A 22,034-nucleotide genomic window follows, 5' to 3' on the forward strand; every position below is an offset into this window, starting at 1 on the left:
TTGCTGCGCAACGGATGAGCAAACTCACTTCAGGTTCGGTAACACAGGAACATTTGGCAATATCTACAGAAATTTTGGGTTAGCAAAATCGTGGAGAGGGTGGCTTCTACTGAAATTTAGTGGGTAGAGGCCACAGATGCTACTAAACATGTTACAATGCATAGATCAACCCCCACAAAAAATTATCCAGCCCAAAATCCCAACAGGGCCAAGGTTAAGAAAAGCTGCTTAGTCTACTGCCTTCCCGAAGCAGTGTAAATCAAGTTCTCCAAATTATCTCTATAATTTTTCAGAAAACATGCCCAGTATACAAGTTTTTAAAAGACCATGCATACAAAGAGACAAGAACACATGACAAAAACAAGATTAAAAACAGGCAATGGAAGGGGCTGGCCCCGTGGCCGAGTGGTTGTTCGCGCTCCGCTGCAGGCGGCCCAGCATTTCATTGGTTCGAATCCTGGGTGCGGACATGGCACTGCTCGTCAGACCACGCTGAGGCAGCGTCCCACATGCCACAACTAGAAGAACCCACAACGAAGAATACACAACTATGTACCGGGGGGCTTTGGGGAGAAAAAGGAAAAAATAAAATCTTTAAAAAAAAAAACAGGCAATGGAAGCAGACTCAAAAGGGATTTAATAATGGATCTTTCAGATATAGACTTAACATAACTATTCTTAATATGTTTAAGAAAATGAAAGAAGATGGAAATTTTCAGCAGAAATGTGTCCCCCAAAACTTGAAAGTCTAGAACTGATAAGTACTGTAATTAAAATTCAGTGCTAAATGGAAGTGTTTAAGAGCAGATTAGATACCATGAAGAGAAAAACGGTGAATTGTAAGATAAGAATAAAACTTTAGAACAGGGCACAGACAGAAAAAAAGATGGAAAGCCAAGAAAATAGCATAAGATATAAGAAAGATGGAGCGAAATGGTTAATGTAGGTGTAATTGGAGACCCACAAAAAGAAAAGAGAGTAAATAGAGCTGAAAATATATTTTGAAAAGATAATGGATGAGAATTTTCCAACACTGGTGAAATATATTAAGCCATCAAAAAATCAGTATGAATGCTAAGCAGGATGAATACAAAGAAAACCACATCTAGGCACATCATACTAAAACTGTAGAAAACCAAAGACGAAGAAAAAATCTTATACAACCAGTGGTGGAAAAATTCAGTATACCTTAAACGACCAACAGTAAGAATCTCCACTGATTTATCAACAAAATTAATGGAGGCCAGAATTGAAGAGCAATAAAAAGGTAAAAGGGAGACTTCTGGTTTCTGATCCAGCATGTAAGAAGCTTGGAAGTCACCACTCCATCCTAACAACAAGTAAAAAGCTGAACAAACTGAAAAAAATCAAAAACGTTTCTTAGATCTGTATGAGGTCACAGGGTAAACCACTGCCCCCAAAATTGGAGAGACCAATAGGCAAATACAGAGAATCACAGCTTACTAGATCAGAAGTCCATGAGAAGCAATCACTTCAGGAACCATTGCCAGGGTAGGGAAACCCAAACTGAAATGGACAATTTGCTGGAGGCTCAGCATGGATGACTTTGAGAGTAAAAACAGTCCAGGGGAACCTAGTGATAGAGAAGGCCTGGCACTTTTGTGAGTTTTATCTCCAGGAACTCTACCACGTCCTCACAATGAATATTAGAGAAAAATCCTCTAGTGCTTCCAGAAGCAGGAGGGGGAAAAACATTCTGAAATATGCTAAAGTATTCTGTTCTCCTTAACAAGGTCTGCACTCAGGAGAAACTACTTATTCAGAGCCTAACTGACCTGGGAGAAGGGAAATACCAACTCCAACTGGCTCTATCCTTCCACATGGAGGAAGGGAAACACCAAACTCCAGTCCCCTCTAGCCTTCCACATGTGAAAAGGGAAATACTCAACTCCAGCCCACTCTAGGCATCCCATTCTACCTACAAGGAGGAAAGGGGAGAAACTGAGAAGCATGTATGAAGTTCACAATGCAGAGGAATAGGCTCACTAAAGACTGAAACCTAATCAGAGGACTTATAATGCTTCCCTCCCCCCAACATCTTACCACCACACTACTTGTTTACAGTAATTACTTATTTCTAAAGCCTCATTTAAGCAGTTCCTTTTACTCAGTACATCATGTCCAGCTATAAAGAAATAATTACAAGACATACTAAAAGGCAAAAAACAAATTTGAAGAGATAGAGAAAGCATCAAAGCCAGACTCAGATACAACAGCGATGTTGAAATTATCAAACAAGGGAATTAAAAGCAACTATAGTTAACATGCTAAGGGCTTTCATGGATGATGTAGATGGCAAGAACAGGTGGACGAGGTAAGCAGAGAGATGGAAATCCTAAGAACGAACCCAAAAGAAATGCTAGAGATCAAAAACACTGTAACAGAAATGAAGAATGCCTTTGATGGACTCATTAGCAGACGAGACAAAGCTGAGGTAAGACTCTCTGAACTCGAAGATCTCCCAATAGAAAAAAGACTAGAAAAAAAACCAGAATATCCAAGAACTGTGGGATAACTACAAAAGGTGTATTCTATCTGTAATGAGAACACCAGAAGAAGAAAGGAATAGGAAAAATATTTGAAACCATAATGGCCGAAAATTTCCCCCAAATTACTGTCAGATACCAAACCACAGATCCAGAAATCTCATAGAACACCAAGCAGGATAAATGCCAGGAAAACTACACCAAGGCATGTCATCGGCAAACTATAGAAAATCAAAAATAAAGAAAAAATCTTGAAAAAAGCCAGAGGAAAAAGTACCTTGCCTATATAGGAGTGAAGAGAAGAATTACATCCAACTTCTCCTCAGAAACGAAGCCCCAGAACAAAAGTGGAGCAAAATATTTAAAGTGTTGAGAGAAAAAAACACCAGCCTAGAATTCTGTACCCTATGAAATTATCCTTCAAAAATGAAGAAGAAATAAAGACTTTCTCAGACAAACAAAAATTGAGGGAATTTGTTCTGCCTTGCCAGAAATGGTGAAAAGAAGTAGTTCTTTGGAGAGAAGGAAAATTATATAGGTCAGAAACTTGAATTTGCATAAAGAAAACAAGAGCATTGGAGAAAAAATAAGTGAAAGTAAAATAAACACTTTTTTTTACCTTAATTGATCTAACAAATAACACTTTGCTCAAAATAATAACAGCAACAATGTATTCAATTTATATATATACTTATAATTATAGTTATGTGTAAGTGAAATGAATGACAGCAATGATATAAAGGACAGGAAAAAGGATGTAGGATTATTTTGTTATTATAAGGTACTCATACTACTGTCAAGTGCTATAGTGTTATTTGAAAGTGGACTTGGGTTAGTTGTGAACGTATATTGCAAACTCTAGAGCAACCACTTAAAAAGTACAACTGATATGCTAAGAAAGGTGAGAAAATGGAATCATACAAAATGCTCAATTAAAACAATAAAAAGCAGAAAAAGAGTGGAAGACAAAAATAGGAACAAAGAACAAAGGAAACAAATAGAAAACACTAAATATAGTGTAGATATTAATCCAATATATCAGTAATCACTTTGAACGTAAACAGACTAAATGTACCAGTTAAAAGCCATAAATTGTCAGAATGGATCCGAAACAAGACCTAACTATATGTTGTCTACAAAAAAACCCACTTTAAATATAAAGATACATATGGACTAACTTACACAATGTTATTTTTCAATAAAAAGAAAGAAAGAAAGAAAGAGTAGCTATATTAATTTCAGACAGAGAAGACTTCACAGCAAGGAAATTTATCAGGGATAAAGAGGGGTATTACATAATTATAAAGGAATCAATACTCCAAAAAGGCATAACAATCCTTAACATGTATGTACCTAACAATAGAGCAACAAAATACATGAGGTTTTACAGACACATATAGGCAGAAAGTGAAGAGACGGAAAAGAATATTCCCTGAAAATGTAACCAAAAGACAGCACGGGTGACATATTTATATTAGATAAAATAAGCTTTCAGTCAAAATCTGTCACAAGACACAAAGAAAGTCACTATATAATGATAAAAGGGTCAATTCATCAAGAGGATATAACAATATAACAATAATAAAACAATATGCCCAACATTAGAGTCCCTAAATATATAAAGCAAATATTAACATATCTGATGGGGGAAAAAATACAATAATACTATAATAGTAGAGAAATTCAATACCCCACTTTCAACAATGGATACGTCATCCAAACAAATAATCACTAAGGAAAATTGGATTTGAACTATACTTGAGACCAAATGAATCTAACAAAAATATACAAAACATTTCACCCAACAGCCACAGAATATGCATTCTTCTCAAATGTACACAGAACATTCCTCAGGATAGATTGTATGTTGGACCACAAAACAAGATTTTTAGAAAATCAAGAAGACTTGGCACCAGCCTGGTGGCACAGTGGTTAAGTTCGCACCTTCCTCTTCAGCAGCCCAGGATTCGCCAGTTTGGATCTGGGGTGTGGACCTATGCACCACTTGTCAAGCCATGCTGTGGCAGGCGTCCAATATATAAAGTAGAGGAAGATGGGCATGATGTTAGCTCAGGGCCAGTCTTCCTCAGCAAAAAGAGGAGGATTGGTGGCAGATGTTAGCTCAGGGCTAATCTTCCTCAAAAAAAAAAAATCAAGAAAACTGAAGTAATAACAAATATCTTTTCTAACCAAAATGAGATGAAATTAGAAATCAATAACAGGAGGAAAATTGGAAAATCCACAAATATGTGGAAATTAATTAACATATTCCTTAGCAACCAATGATTCAAAGAAGAAATCGAAAGAGAAATTAGAAAATATCTGAAAACAAATGAAAATGGAAACATAAAAATACCAAAACTTATGGGATGCAGCAAAAGCAGTTCTAAGAGGTAAGTATTTATACCAATAAATGCCTACATTAGCAGATTAGTGGTTACCAGAGGGGAAGTCATTGGGGGGTGGGCAAAAGGGGTAAAGGAGTACATAATATGGTAAGGGATAAAAATTAGACTATTGGTGGTGAGTACAATGCAGCCTATACAGAAACTGCTAAATAATAACATACAGCTGAATTTTCACAATGTTATAAACCATTATGACCTCAAAAAAATAATAATAATTTAAAAAGAAAAAAGAAAGATCTCAGTAAACAACCTAACTTTACATTTTAAGGAACTAGAAAAAGAAGAACAAACTATGGCCAAACTTAGCAGAAGGAAGGAAATAATAAAAATTAGAGTAGAAATAAGTGAAATAGAGATTAGAAAAGATCAACAAAACTGAGTTGCTTTTCTAGGAAGATAAACAAAATTGACAAAGTTTTAGCTACTCTCCAAGAAAAAAAGAGAGAAGACTCAAATAAATAAAGTTATAAATGAAAGAAGAGACAATGCAACTGATACCATAGAAATACAAAGGATCATAAGAGACTACTATGAACACTTATACACAAACAAATTGGATAACTTAGAAGAAATGGATAAATTCCTAGAAACATACAACCTACTGAGACAGAACCACGAAGAAAGAGAAAATCTGAGTAGACCAACAACAAGTAAGGAGATTGAATCAGCAACCAAAAAACTTCCAATAAGGATAAGCCCATGACCAGATGGTTTCACAGGTGAATTCTACCAAACATTTGAATAATTAATAGAAATCCTTCTCAAACTCTTCAAAATTAAAAAGAAAAAGAAGAGGGAACACTTCCAAACTCATGTTACAAGGCCAGCATAACCCTCATCCCAAAGCCAGATAAGGACACTACAAGAAAATAAAATTACTGACTAACATCCCTGATGGGCATAGATGCAAAAATCCTGAACAAAATGCTAGAAAACCAAATTCAACAGCACATTAAAAGGATCATACACGATGATCAAGGAATTTGTCCCTGGGATGCAAGGATGGTTCAACATCTGCAAATCAATAAATGTGATTTACTACATTAACAGAATGAAGGATAAAAATCATATGATCTTCTCAAAAGATGCAGAAAAAGTCTTTGACAAAATTCAACATCCCTTCATGTTAAAAAGTCTCTACAGATTGAGTATAAAAGAAACGTACCTTAACAAAATAAGAGCCATATATGACAAGCCCACAGCTAACATCATACTCAACAATGAAAAGCTAAAAGCTTTTCCTCTAAGATCAAGAACAAGAAAAGAGTGCCTGCTATCACAACTCCTATTCAACCCACTACTAGAAGTTCTAGCCAGAGTAATTAGACAAGAAAAAGAAATAAAAGTCATCCAAATTGGAAGGCAGAAGTTAAATTGTCTCTTTTCAGGTGACATGATCTCATATATAGAAAAGCCTAAAGATTCCATCAAAAAACTGTTAGAATAAACAAATTCAGTAAAGTTGCAGAATATAAAATTAACATACAAAAATCAGGGTTTCTAAACACTAACAATGAAATATCCGAAAAAGAAATAAAGAAAGCAACCCAATTTACAATAGCATAAATATTTAAAACTTAAGAATACATTGAACTGAGGTGGAAAAAACTGTACATTGAAAACTATAAAACACTGATGAAAGAAACTGAAGAAGACAGAAATTAATGGAAAGATATGTTCATGGATCAGACAAATAATATTGTTAAAATCTCCATACTACCAGTGATACTGTGATTTATAATACATATATATTCTGGTCTTCAACTACAGTTCCTGGCTCCCAGCTCCCAAAACTCTTAGAATTTCTTAAACAATAAGAGCGATAGGAGCATCTTTTGTTATAACATTTGGTCTTTCGTCTTCAGTTCCTGAAATCACTCCAGAGCCACAAAGGTGAATGGATATCTTATTATTTATGACAAGCTCCTTTCCAATATAGCTGAGTTTATGTTAAAGAAGCGACTTTTGGAAAGCCCCTAGGTAACACAAGGATGGAGATTGGTTGCCAGGGGAACATACCATGTGATTAGAAGGTGGAAACTTCAGCCCCACCCCCTGACCTTCAGGGAGGGGAGAGGGGCTGGAGATTGAGTTCAATCACCAATGGCCAATATTTAATCAATCATGCCTATGTGTGAAGCTTCCATAAAACTCCCTCAGCTACAGGGTTCTAAGAGCTTCTGGGTTGGTAAACACATGGAAGTGCTGGGAGAGTAGCACACCCAGAGAGGGAATAGAAACTCCCCACCCCTTCCCATTTCCCTTGCCCTATGCGTCTCTTCCATCCAGCTATTCCTTAGTTATATCCCTTTATAATAAACCAGTAATATAGTAAGTAAACTGTTTTCCTGAGTTCTGTGAGCTGCTCTAGCAAATAAATCAAACCCGAGGAGAGGGTCAGTGTCAAGAGGGTGGCATAAGCAGACTCTGAATTCACCTCCTCGCACGGACACAACAAATTTACAACTACTCTTGGAACAATTACTCCTGAGGGAGAAATGAAAACTGGATAAAAAGAACTTCCACATAAAAGGACAGTGCTGACTGAGGTGGAACAGACAGAAATTCCTTTCTGGAGAGAAAAAAAGCCAACTGAGCCGTGGTGCTTCGCAGCCAACTGGGAGCAATCCTAAGGCACGAAGCCTTCTCTGAACGAGGAGGGGAGCTCAACAGGGGAATGTTACCACTATAAGCAGCTTTTGGACTCAGCACAACCAAGACAAGTGTCATAATATCTGGCTTTGCTGGCTACTAGCAACAATGGGGAATATCCCCAGAAAAATTATTGGATGTAAGGGGGAAAAAGCTGGTTCTCAAAGGGCCCACACACAAATTCACCTATTTTGGAAAGCAACCTAAATCACCAGAAAGAAAGGTGCACTGTCCTTTGGTGAAAAAAGACTCACCTAATAGGCTCTGAGTGCATCTTGGTGAGAGGTGACACCTCTCCAGGGACCAAGACATTGGTGGCAGCCACTATCGTGACCTAGTACAGATGTGCTGACACAGACGCTGGCAGATGCCATTGGAGTACTTCCCCTGGCCTGTTAGCCCAAGGTCTGCCCCACCCAACAAAGCACCAATTTAATCCAGCTCAGCCAGGGCTGGCAGCCCACCCTAGGGACTGGCCCCACCCAACAGCAAGCCCTCAGGCAACTTGTGGGCCCACAGAGGTGGGGGGCCTATAACCTCTGCAGCCAGATGAGTGGGTCCACCTCTGCAGGGCAGGGGATGTTCAAGGAGAAGGTGGAGTATGTGGGGCATTGGTGGAGTGCATGGGGTCTCTGCAGTGGGGTAACTGGGTCTGCTTCAGTGAGTCAGGGTGCACACATGGGGCAGGACTATGTTGAGAGGGTGTGTGGCCCTGTGGGTGGTAGGGCTTGTCAGCTGCAGCAGACTTGTGCTTCTCAAACAGCCACATAGGGGATTGGCGCCACCTTCCAAAGCCTGAAACAATTGGGTGCTCCCATGCATGAGGCCAGCCCCACTCAGCTACAATCCTGAGAGAGCTGACAACAATCTTGCAGGCTGGAGGCCTATAGCAATTGTGAGCCCCTGATCCTAACAACCAGCCATGCTGGGGGCCTATGCACTTAACAGAAAAACTGAAACAGGAATGTCCTATTAGACCTTGCAACCAACTGTCACTGGTGCTCCCCATACCTGATAAAGTAACTGAAGGATCTATAGCAGCCACAGACAGCTGAGCATTACAACCATCTGACCAGGGGGACAGCCTAGCCTCCCTGGGCACCTGCAGCAACAGTAACCCTGCCACAACAAGAGGACACACATAGCCCACACAGGGAACACTCCTGGAACATTTGGAGCTAGTGACGAGAGGGAAGCACACTGCTGGGCATCATAAGGCATCTCTTACATAAGGCCACCTCTCCAAGATCAGAAGACTTAGATGACCTATCTATACATAGATATAAGCACAGAGAAAGAAGCAAAATGAAGAGACAAAGGAATCTGTTCCAAGTAAGGCAACAGGAAACACCCCAGAAAAAGAACTAAATGAAACAGAAGTAAACAATCTACCTGACAAAGAGTTCAAACAAAAAGTCATAAGGATGCTCACTGATCTTGGGATAAAAATGTGTGAACTCAGTGAGAACTTCAAAAGAGAATTTGAAAATATAAAAAAGAGCCAATCAGAAATGAAGAATACAATACTGGAAATGAAAAATTCACTAGAGAGACTCAATAGCAGAATAAATGATATAGAAGAACAGATCAGCAAGATGGATGAAAGACTAGAGGAAATTACCCAAATTGAACAGATAAAAGAATTAAGAAGAATGAGGACAGTCTAAAGAACCTCTGGGACAATATCATGCACATTAACATCTGTAGTATAGGTGTCCCAGAAGGAAAAGAGAGAGACAAAGGGGAAGAGAATCTATTTGAAGAAATAATAGCTGAAAACTTTCCTAACCTAAGGAAAGAAACAGACATCTAGGTACAGGAAGTGCAGAGAGCACAAAACAAGATAAACCCAAAGAGGCCCACACCAAGAAACGTTATAATTAAAATGTCAAGAATTAAAGATAAAGAGAGAATCCTGAAAGCTACAAGAGAAAGCAACAAGAAACATATAAAGGAAACCCCATAAGGCTATCAGCTGACTTCTCAGCAGAAATCTTACAGACTAGAAGGAGTATCATGATATATTTAAAGTGCTGAAAGAAAAAAACCTACAGCCAAGAATACTCTACCCAGCAAGATTATCATTCAGAATGGAAGGAGAGAGAAAGAGTTTCCCAGACAAGCAAAAACTAAAGGAGTTTATCACCAAGAAATCAGCATTACAAGAAATGCTAAAGGGACTTATTTAAGTGGGAAAGAGAAGACCACAAATAGGAATAAGAAAATTATCAAAAAAAAAAAAAAAGCAATAAAACCACTGGTAAAGGCAAATATACAGTAAAGGTAGCAGATCAACCATCTATGAAGATCAAAAGCCAAAAATACTAAAATTATCTATTTCCATGATAAGTGGGTAATGGATACGCATGCACAAAGAAGGAAGTTAGATATGATATCAAAAACATAAAAGGTGGGAAGAGGGGAGTAAAAGAGTAGAGCTTTTAGCAAGAGGTCAAACTAAAGAGACCATCAAAATAATACAGATTGCTATATATGTAGGTTGTTATATATGAACCTCATGGTAATCAAAAACCAGGAACCTATAATAAATACACAAAAAATTAAGAGAAAGGAACTCAAATATAATACTAAAGAAAGCCATCAAACAACCCACAAGGGAAGAGAGCAAGAGAAGAAGAAAGGAAAAGAGAAGAACTATTAAAACATCCAGAAAAAAAGTAACAAAATAGCAATAAGTACATTCTTATCAATAGCTACTTGAAATGTCAATAGACTAAATGCTCCAATCAAAACACATAGGGTGGCTTATTGGACAAAAAACAAGACCCATATATATGCTGCATACAAGAGACACACTTCAGACCTAAAGACACTCACAGACTGAAAGTGAAGTGATGGAAAAAGATACTGCATGCAAAAGGCAATGAAAAGAAAGTTGGGGTAGCAGTATTTATATCAGACAAAATAGACTTTAAAACAAAAACTGTAATAAGAGACAAAGAAGGGCATTACATAAAGATAAAGGGAACAATCCAACAAGAGCATATAACACTTGTAAATATCTACACACCCACACAGGAGCACCTAAATATATAAAGCAATTATTAACAGATATAAAAGGAGAAATCAACAGCAACACAAGAATAGTAGGGGACTTTAACACTCCACTTACACCAATGGATAGGTCATCCAAACAGAAGATCGATTAAGACAACATTGGCCTTAAACAACACATTAGACCAGATGGATTTAGTAGATATATACAGAACGTTCCACCCAAAAACCACAGAATACACATTCTTTTCAAATGCACATGGGACATTCTCCAGGATAGATCACATATTAGGCTACAAAACAAGTCTCAATAAATTTGAGAAGATTGAAATAATACCAAGCATCGTTTCTGACCACAACGGTATTAAACTAGAAGTCAACTACAGGAAGAAGATCAGAAAAGCCATAGATATGTGGAGATTAAGCAAAATGCTACTGAACAATGATTGGGTCAATGAAGAAATCAAAGGAGATATCAAAAAACACCTGGAGACAAATAAAAATGAAAATACGACATGCCAAAATTTATGGGATACAGCAAAAGCAGTTCTAAGAGGGAAGTTTACAGCAATATAGGCCTACCTCAACAAACAAGAAAAATCTCAAATAAACAATCTAATGGTGTACCTAAAGGAACTGGACAGAAAGAACAAACAAAGCCCAAAATCAATCAAAGGAAGGAAATAATAAAAATCAGAGCAGAAATAAATGAAATAGAGACTAAATAAACAATAGAAAAAAATCAATGAAACCAAGAGCCAGTTCTTTGAAAAGATAAATGAAATTGACAAACTTTTAGCTAGACTCAACAAGAGAAAAAGAGAGAAGTCTCAAATAAATAAAATCAGAAATGAAAGAGGAGAAATTACAACAGACACCTCAGAAATACAAAAGACTATAAGAGAATACTACAAAAAGCTATATGCCAACAAATTAGATAATCTAGAAGAAATGGATAAATTCTTAGACTCATACAACCTTCCAAAACAGAATCAAGAACAAATAGAGAATTTGAATAGACCAATCACCAGTAGGGAAATCGAAACAGTAATCAAAAACCTCCCAAAATAAGAGTCCAGGACCAGATGGCTTCCCTGTGAATTCTACCAAACATTCAAAGAAAACTTGATACCTATCCTTCTCAAACTTTTTCAAAAAATTGAAGAGGAAGGGAAGCTTTCTAGCTCATTCTGTGAAGCTAACATTACCCTGATACCAAAACTAGACAAGGACAACACAAGAAAAGAAAATTACAGGCCAATATCACCGATGAACATCAATGCAAAAATCCTCAACAAAATACTAGCAAATTGAATACAAAATACATTAAAAATATCATACACCATAATCAAGTGGAATTTATTCCAAGGATGCAGGAATGGTTGAACATCTGCAAATTAATCAACATGATATACCACATTAACAAGATGAAGAATAAAAATCACATGATCATCTCAATAAATGCAGAGAAAGCATTTGACAAGATTCAGCATCCATTTATGACAAAAACTCTGAATAAAATGGGTATAGAAGGAAAGTACCTCAACATAATAAAACCATATATGACAAACCCACAGCTAATATTATTCTCAGTGGAGAAAAACTGGAAGCTTTCCCTCTAAGAAGAGGAACCAGACAAGCATGCTCACTTTCACCATTCTTATCTAACATAGTATTGGAAGCCTTAGCCAGAGCAATCAGGCAAGAAAAAGAAATAAAAGTGACCAAAATTGGAAAGGAAGAAGTGAAACTGTTACTATTTTCAGATGACATGACTTTATGTATAGAAAACCCTGAAGATTCCACCAAAAAACTTTTAGAAATAATAAATGAATACAGTAAAGAAGGAAACAAAATGAACATACAAAAATCAGTTCTGTTTCTATACACTAACAACGAAGTAGCAGAAAGAGAAATTAAGAATACAATCCCATTTATAATTGCAACAAAAAGAATAGAATACCTAGGAATAAACTTAACCAAAGAGGTGAGATATCTGTACACTGACAACCATAAAACATTGTTGGAAGAAACTGAAGAAGACACAAAGAAATGGAAAGATATTCTGTGCTCTTGGATGGGAAGGATTAACATAGTCAAAATGTCCATACTTCCTAAAGGAGCCTACGGATTCAATGCAATCCCTATCAAAGTTCTAACAACACTTTTCACAGAAATAGAACATAGAATCCTAAAATGTACATGGAACAACAAAAGACCTCAAATAGCCAAAGGAATCCTAAGAAAAAACACCAAAGCTGGAGGTATCACACTCCTTGGTTTCAAAATATAATGCAAATCTATAGTAATAAAAACAGCATGGTACTGGCATAAAACAGACACATAGATCAATGGAAAAGAATCAGGAGCCCAGAAATAAGCCCATACATCTATGGACAGCTAATTTTCTACAAGCGAGCCAAGAACATACAACAGAGAAAGGAAAGTCTCTTTGATAAATGGCTTTGGGGAAACTGGACAGCCACATGCAAAAGAGTGAAAGTAGACCGTTATCTTACACCATACACAAAAATTAACTCAAAATGAACTAAAGATTTGAATGTAAGACCTGAAACCATTAAACTTCTGGAAGAAAACATAGGCAGTACACTCTTCAACATCAGTCTTAGCAGCATATTTTCAAGTACAATGTCTGGTCAGGCAAAGGAAACAATAGAAAAAATATACAAATAGGACTACATCGAACTAAAAAACTTCTGCACAGCAAAGGAAACCATCAACAAAGCGAAAAGACAACCTAACAATTGCAAGAAGATATGTGCAAACCATATATCTGATAAGGGGTCAATATCCAAAATATAGAAAGAATTCATACATCTCAACAACGAAAAAACTAAAAACCCAATTAAAAAGTGGGCAAAAGATCTGAACAGACATTTTTCCAAAGAAGATATACAGATGGCCAAGAGGCACATGAAAAGATGTTCAACATCACCAACTATCAGGGAAATACAAATCAAAACTACAATGAGATACCACCTCACACCAGGTCAGAATGGCTATAATTAACAAGACAAGAAATAACAACTGTTGGGAAGGATGTGGAGCACAAGCAACAAAAGCAAAAATAAACAAGTTGGACTATATCAAATTAAAAAGCAAAGGAAATAATCAACAAAATAAAAAGGCAACCTATGGAATGAGAAAAATACTTGCAAACTATATACCTGATAAAGGGCTAATATCCAAAATATATACGGAACACATACAACTCCTTAGAGGGAAAAAAAAAAGCCACATAATCTGATTTTGAAATGGGCAAAGTATCTGAAAAGAGATTTTTCCAAGAAGACATGCAAAGGGTCAACAGCACATGAAAAGATGCTCAGCATCACTGCTCATTAAGGAAATGCTTATGCTAGACATAAGATTAATATACAACATGAATTACATTTTTGTGCATCAGAAACAAATAGAAATATAATGCTTAAGGGTACCATTTACAATAATATCAAAAATATAAATAAGATTGCAAGACCTGTATGGGAAGTATCATAAACTTTTCTTGGAAGATATTAATGAAAACCAGTACAGATGGAGAACTACAAACCAAAGACAATATTGTAAGGATGTCATTCTCCTTAAATTGACCAGTAAATCCAATACACTTCCAATCAATATCCACAATGGGTCTTTTTTTTTTTAAGATTTTATTTTTTTTCCTTTTTCTCCCCAAAGCCCCCCAGGTACACAGTTGTATATTCTTCGTTGTGGGTCCTTCTAGTTGTGGCATGTGGGACACTGCCTCAGCGTGGTTTGACGAGCAGTGCCATGTCCGCGCCCAGGATTCGAACCAATGAAACACTGGGCCGCCTGCAGCGGAGCGCGCGAACTTAACCACTCGGCCACGGGGCCAGCCCCCCCTCCCTTTTTTTTTTTAAGATTTTATTTTCACAATGGGTCTTTTAAAGGACTTTAACTAAAATTTATATGAAAATACAAAATCCTAAGATAATACAAAATTCAAGTAATTACGAATGGCTTTGGAGCAGGAATATACAGTGGAGTGAAATAAAGAGCTCAGAAGTAATCTCATATATACAAGTGAAGTTATCATATAACTGGATAAAAGAGAAACTCATCAACAAATGAGTCTGAAACCATTGAAAAAATGAAATTGGACCTCTATTTTATACCTTACCAAAAATAATCAACTTCAGATAGTTTAAGGGTACAAATATAGAAGTCAAAATTTCAAAAATGTTACAAGAAAACAGAACCAAGTTGTCCCATGTTCCTAGGTAATATAGTGTAGTGAATTCAAATCTTGTTTCCGCTACATAGTAGATGTATAACTTTATACATATAACTTAACCTCAGCCTCAGTTTCTTCATCTGTAAATGATGATAATAATTGCACCTAACTCATGGGGTGCATACGATAATTCAATGATCTTATATATATACATCTATATCATGAAGGAAGTACTACAGGGGTTAGTTACTATCATTACTATTATTGTGTTTATTACATTCTTTCTGTTGCACCAGGATCAGTCTCTTCCTTGTGATAGAAGTTTGAAGAAAGGAAAGGAAGCAATACTTTTTAAATTCTTTGCTCTGATGGTTATACCCTCCATGGTTAAATATACGCAGAAGCTCTGATCCTTTAGTTTCTATGGTTTCTACATGAACATGGGACTCACTATCAGCCTGGGACCTTCAGCTTCATGGCTGGGTACCCAAGCACTCATTGTTCAACTCAACACCTAGTAATGCCCAGTCTTGGCCCTTGGGGTAAGCGGGCTCAGCCCTCTCAAGTGTCAAGCCCAAAATATAACAGCAGTTGATACCAAGACTCTCCTACCTACTGCTTGCTGCACCATGAAGACTGCTGAGCTGAGATTTCTTCTGGGGCTCTTCATCCTCTTCTTGCTGACCACCCAATTAATGGGTGGTGTTACTAGACTTACTGAAATGATATGTGGAGAACTCAAAGGTATGAACTTGAATCAGAAAATAAATCCAAAGACCAACTAGGGAGGAAGGGGGAAAAATTTGAAAAAAATGTGATATCCAGGTGGTCCAGGAAGGTCCCCTTTTGTGTCAATACTCATAGACTCTTAGTCCCTTGACTTGGGGCATTACTAACTCTAGGGGTCTTAAGGAGGCCTGATGAGGGGGAAAAAAACTATGATGCAAATAGGTCCTTTCCAGATGGGGCTCTCTTTTGTAGGCGGTTCAAAGGACTAGAAATATTCTGAATTAGGAGTTTCATGGCAAATTTCAAAGATCCCAGACCATTCAAGAGTATGTATTGAGATGAGAGAAAAAGGGGACTGGAAACTGAGCGAACTGAGGCAATTTCAATATCTCGGCTCTGGGTGCATAAAGAACACTTGAATACATGGTCCCTATTTAGAGGAGTTCACGGCATAGATGTGAAAGGCAATGAAGCTTTCTTCCACAGGTAATGTGTACAGGCTCAGTGCTTCCAGAGCATGGGGAGGTGGCACAGTCTACCCTGTGAGTCAGATACCCCACATTCTGGCCTTGCCACTTAGGAAATGTGTGCCCTTGGCCAAGTCACTCAATCACTTACCACTCCTTAGCCTCAGTTTCCCCTGTGTAAAATGTAAATCAGAAAAATGCCTGCTTCAGAGGATATTTGTATGAAATAAGATTATGCATATAACTGTACCTAAAGAGCTACTTCTTTTCCAGGGAGTAAATTCCAGACTGGCTGCTTGAGTAGGATAAACAACAGTCTCTGAGTTGCCAAAACAATCATGTTGTGGCTGTTTTGGCCACTCACTATGCAACTCTCATCAATAAAAACAGAAGGTTTGCCTCTGGGAAGGTGATGGGGGAGAGATTACAGGGTATGAGGGCAAAAGAGAATCACCCCCAGAGTTAGGCATCTTTGTATGTAGCCTGCTTCAAGGACAGCAGCAGGCAGAGTTACCTGAAATTTGGGGTGTATATAGTATAGTGAGCGTATGAAAACTGGAGAATGAACGTTCTGAATTATATGTCCTATGTGGGCAGTTAAGAGAGAAAGATGAAGGTACAGAGAAGCGTGAGACTGTGACTTAACAAAATGGAAGAGGTGAAACGAGAACCTCATCACTTTGCACACGCTGCTGGTAGAACCTTCTTTTCTCACTGCTCACTGTTTCTCCAAGTCACTGACCAGTGACTGGAGTTGTAATCAATTTGCACACCCAATTCCAACCTTGCCAAGTGATCCTAATTCCAAGAGAAAACCAGATGTCCTTCGGGGACCTTGAACATGGGAATATTTCCAGACCAACGTGAGGAATTTTTAAGGGCCCATGAAGACAAGATCTCCTGCCGCATTCGAACTAATTCCCCCTAACTCAATGGAATCTCTCATGCAGACCCCTGCAATATGGATTTGAAACTTGGCAGCTGCTATGAAGTTCACTTCAGATATTTCTACAACAAAACTTCCAAAAGATGTGAAAGTTTTGTCTACACTGGCTGTGATGGCAACCTTAACAACTACAAGCTTATAATAGACTGTAATATAGCCTGTGTTGAAGCATACCAAAAGTAAGGAATCCAAACTTGTCCTTGGTCTTGGGGAGATGAAAAGTAGAGGATCTGGGAATGCAGGATAAACCTTGGTTTGGGATGGGAAGAGGGAGGATTGTCCTAATCTAAAAGTTTAATAGCTGGGTTAGATCTCAACATCATTTGTCATTTTGCAGTTAGTAAGTCAAAAGTCCAGAGAGAAAATAATAGCCACCACTTACTGGACAAGTACCACGTACCAGGCACTGGACTAAGCAATTTACATATATTGACACAATTGAAAATTTAAATCATCCTAAGGTAGATGTGTATCATTGTTTTCATTTGGCAGATAAGGAAACCAAGCCCAGTAGAGGTAACTAACTGGCTCAAGGTCACATTATCAAATGGCATAGCAAGTTTTCTAACCAGATCTGATGGTCACCCAAGGCTTGACCATCTGACAGGCAAAAGGTCACCCAAATCCAATCCTCCCAGACCTGTGAACTCTCTACAGCAACATGCTGTTTTATACAACTAAGCTCCCAGCCTACACTTGACCATTTCCCAGCCATAGGAACTGGAAGAACGTCTGTGGAGGCTAATAGGGCTCTGGTATGGCTGATCTCCAGGAGAGTGAGATGGAGAGTGGTCTTGGGAATAACTCAAAAGCAGACATTTGTTTTATTTATTTAATATTCCTAGTGAATCTTTGCAGTGCCTGGTACATAGTAGGCAATGATTAAGTTTTGAGGGAATGAAAGAATGAGAGAGTAATCAATGGAACAGGAGGGACATTGAAAGAGATGGCATCCTTGGGACTTCCCTTGAGATAGAACTGACTTAAATTAATCCAGGGGGACTTTCTAAAACCTATAACACAGACCTGGTTTTTTTGCTTAAACAGACATGGAAAGGAAAGCCCTTGAGCTTCTTGATGCACCATCTGAAATACAGATATAAGAAAATTCATACCAACTTTAAGATCTTGGTTGTATTTCCATATTCCTTGAAACTTCCATCTGTTTGCTGTTTTCCTGATTTTGGTTTTGTCTTTCCTGAGAAATAGCCGTATGACCATTAAAATGGAAGAATCTTGTGTCAGCCCTCCCTCCTCTCTGAATATCTCTCCGTTTGCCTTATCTGGAGTTGGAACGTCAGCTGGTACTGTCCATTAGCTCCCTCTACCCTCCTGAACCATTCCTCATCCATGCACACAATACTTGCACTGTGTCAGGTGTGACAAGCCAAATCTGTGTAGGTTTGTATGACCTCCCCTCTCAGGCTGAGCTAGTTAGTGGAACCAAAGTACCAAATCTGTGCTCCATTTTGTCCTTGAAATCAAACTAAGCTGTGAACCTCACACTCACATGAAATGTCCCTGCACTTACAACAAATTTTCCTTTGTGATGTTTCCTGATTTATGTCCACCAAGCCAGAGGCCCCAATTAGTTTAACTACCCTCCCAACTTGATCACTACTTATGTGTAGATATTTGGACATTTTGTACTGCCTCAGTCATTGAAATTTGACTTGGGTATTCTCAGTCCTTCTGGAAAAAGAACACTCAACTTCAGCCCAGTGATTTTATTTTAGCTACCAAGAGAATGATCATCCAAACACCATTTGCCAAGTCTTCTTAATATAATGCTACAAGGTTCAGCATGGCCATGATCTTCCCAGCTGTAGGATTCTCAGCTTGACCATTTCATCTCTGAATTTTTTCAGGCATCCCTTCCCTTTCCGTCTTGTTGACAAAGTCTAATGCCTCACCTGCAAATCATATCCTGGACTACTGGTGGCTAGGGCCAATATAACAGACACTGTAAACAAGTGAGATCCTATAACTAGGAATGCAAGCCTGATCTCTGTTCAGTCTGAAGAATAGGAAAACCAATTCCCTACATTGAGACAATTTTCTGCCAAAAATTCTAATTACTTGAAGATCAGACCCTCCTTCAGGCAGGATTTACTCTGAATAAGTGAAGCCCTAATTCTGGCATATTTCAACTTTGGTGAAGACTCTAGAATTACAAATCATTCTTGAGCCCAATCAGCTGCAGGAGACATTCTGTGGACCCTGAAGTAATAGGGACTAGGCTAATCTGACTGGTTAGAAAAATGGAAATTCTGAGATTTTCCTGTTGTGAGTCATGAAGCTGGGTGTGCCAGAAGTAGACAGACTTTCAAGGACAAAAGACCATATTCCCATAGCCTGTTTTCTGCATCTTCCAGCCAACTCCTGGAAAATCCAGAGAAGTAAAAAGAAGGTTTATGGACATGAATAAATAAAGTCAAGACCAAGAATTCTTTGAGGAAAAATGGCAGTTATATCTTGGTGAGAAAAGGAAATAGATGCCCAAGACAGAGAGCTGGGCACCAAAAGTAGGAGAATGAGTTGGGTGAGAGTTTTGAGTTGTGTTATTCTCCCCACCACAAAAATCTGGGTCTGTCATTGCCTGCTCCCTTTCCAAAGCACTAACAGCCAAGATAATACAAGGGTGATTGAGATGACATACTGGTGGTTTCAGAGCCCAGCTAGGGTAAGAAGTGTATAAAAACAGGTGCAATTGGACTACCCATACACAGAGCTTATTGTTTTCTCTCCTTCCTGTGCACACTGAGAAATAGATGACTAAACCTGAGACAAAAAAAAATTCCATAGAAACCACATCTAGGGCATAAGTAAAGATATGTTCCCTGATAGGGGTGGGGTGGGGATGGGAGAATAGCTGATTTAGGAAGTAACAAATGAGTGTAAATAAACCCAGATTGTATCATTGTGGAGTCTCTGACTGGAATTTTCCACCATCCACTTTAAATCAACCAAGAGAGTTAAGAGACTTGAGCTTTGGTCCTTCTTTCCTATACTGCCTCTCCTCCCAACCCCATCCATTCACCACATACACAATAAAAGCAAATCAGCTCATACTACCATGGACAAATGATCACAAACAAAATTTACTACAAACATGTCAACAAAGAGAAACAAGCTAAATAATCAATATGAAATAACCCAGAGTTAATTGAAGAGATAAATGAAATTGGCATAATTAATATTCTCAACTAGATCAGAATGGATATTGGTATATTAAAGTGGGAACTTATATTAACAAAGAAGAATCAATAAAAAAATACAGGCTTTGGAAAATAGAATAGGTAACCTAAATGACATAATAACTGAGATAAATATAAAGGATATAGCCAAAGTATGAATGATGGTAAAAGATTAGGTTGAGGACCTTCAGAGATATCAGGAAAGAAGAAAGAAATTTTAAAATATAAAAATTAAGGCAGGGGAAGATGGCAGAGTAGGAAGCACCAGAATCTCTCTCCCCACCCAGACAACAATGGCAGGAGCAGAATCTGTCTAACGTAACTATTTTGAAACTCTGGAGTCTACTGAGGGCTTGCAACTTCCAAGGAAAGACTTAGAGGGTAATTGCAGTTGATTTTGGTCAATTTCAGCTCTTAGCACACTGGCAGTTACACCTTCGCCAACCTTAGCCACATGGCAGCCAGCTGGGCACATGTTCCTGGAGCAGCTTAAATACAGTTTGCAGCAGCCAGGGTGGGCAAAAAGAATCCTGTCTTACAAATATCAGGGATCTACGCCTTGATCACTGATTGCTGCTTCTGATCACAGAGTGCACACAAAGGAGCACCTCCCTTCATTGTTGCAAGCCCCTCTCCCTCAGGCTAAAGTGACTTTCAGGGATTTAAAGGGCCAGCGTCCTTTTTCCCCCTCCCTTCATTTTGCTCTTTTTCTCCTTTTGGGAGCCAGATATTAAAGACTAGGACATTAAAAAACAACTGCATATATGGGGAAAATTAGAAAGTAACCATGCATGCCCAGGAAAAGTCTCAAAAAAGACATGAGAATACCTTAAGTTCACATTTCAGGCTGATTCCCAGGACAGAGACAGCCTACAGCAAACAAAACAAAAAAAAACAAAAACTTCACAAAAACAATAACAAAATAAAACATCATACCCTGGGGAAGAGAGAGAATCTGATTTCTAGAGTTTGTGGCAACTCTAATAATGTGGTTTATTAGATTCAAATGTCCAGTTTTCCTTTTTAAAAAATCACAAAGCATACAAAGAAACACAAAAATATGGCCTATTCAAATAAAAAAAATCAACAGAAATTTTGTTCCTGAAAAAGATCTGATGGCAGATCTTCTAAACAAAGATTTTTTAAACAACTGTCTTAAAGATGCTCAAAGAACTGGAGAAAGTCAAGAAAATGATATATGCACAAAGTACAAATATCAACAAAGAGATTTTTAAAAACTAGAAAGAAATTCTGGAGCTGAAAATTACAATAACTGAAATGAAAATTTCACTAGAGAGATTCAAATACAGATTTAAGCAAGCAGAAAAAAAAAAGGAGTGAACTTGAAGATAGGGCAATGGAAATTATCAAGTCTAAAGAACAGAAAGAAAAAAGATTGAAGACTAGTGAACAGAGCCTAAGGCACCTGTGTGACACCATCAAGTAGACTAACATAAGCATTGTGGGAGTCTCAGAGGGAGAAAAGAGAGAGAAAAGGGAAGAGAGAAAATATTTGAAGAAATATTGACTGAAAACTTACCAAATTTGATGAAAGATATGAATATAAATATCCAAGAAGTTCAAAAACTGCAAGTAAGATAACTCGAAGAGATGCACACTGAGACACATTGTAATCAAACTTTCAAAAGCTAAAGACAGGGGCCAGCCCTGTGGCCAGGTGGTTAAGTTTGCATGGTCCACTTCAGCAGCCTGAGGTTCGCTGGTTCAGCTCCTGGACACAGACCTACACACCACTCATCAGGCCATGCTGTGGTGGCATCCCACAAAGAAGAACTAGAATGACCTACAACTAGGATACACAACTACATACTGGGCTTTGGTGAGAAAAAATTAAAAAGAGGAAGCTTGGCAACAGATGTTAGCTCAGGGCCAATCT

At 38.0% G+C, this 22,034-nt stretch overlaps 1 protein-coding gene across 1 annotated transcript; it reads left to right on the top strand.

Annotated features, from left to right (window-relative positions):
- The first annotated feature begins 15,376 nt into the window (after positions 1-15,376).
- SPINT4 (serine peptidase inhibitor, Kunitz type 4) lies at positions 15,377-18,179 on the top strand. Its single transcript, XM_070588423.1, has 3 exons — positions 15,377-15,542; positions 16,945-17,119; positions 17,988-18,179. Exons 1-3 carry the CDS (start codon positions 15,428-15,430, stop codon positions 18,007-18,009), a joined length of 312 nt encoding a protein of 103 aa, XP_070444524.1. The 5' UTR covers positions 15,377-15,427; the 3' UTR covers positions 18,010-18,179.
- The last annotated feature ends 3,855 nt before the right edge of the window (positions 18,180-22,034 follow it).

This window comes from Equus przewalskii, chromosome 21 (genome assembly GCF_037783145.1).
Source record: "Equus przewalskii isolate Varuska chromosome 21, EquPr2, whole genome shotgun sequence".
In the NCBI taxonomy this organism is placed as follows: Eukaryota; Metazoa; Chordata; class Mammalia; order Perissodactyla; family Equidae; genus Equus; species Equus przewalskii.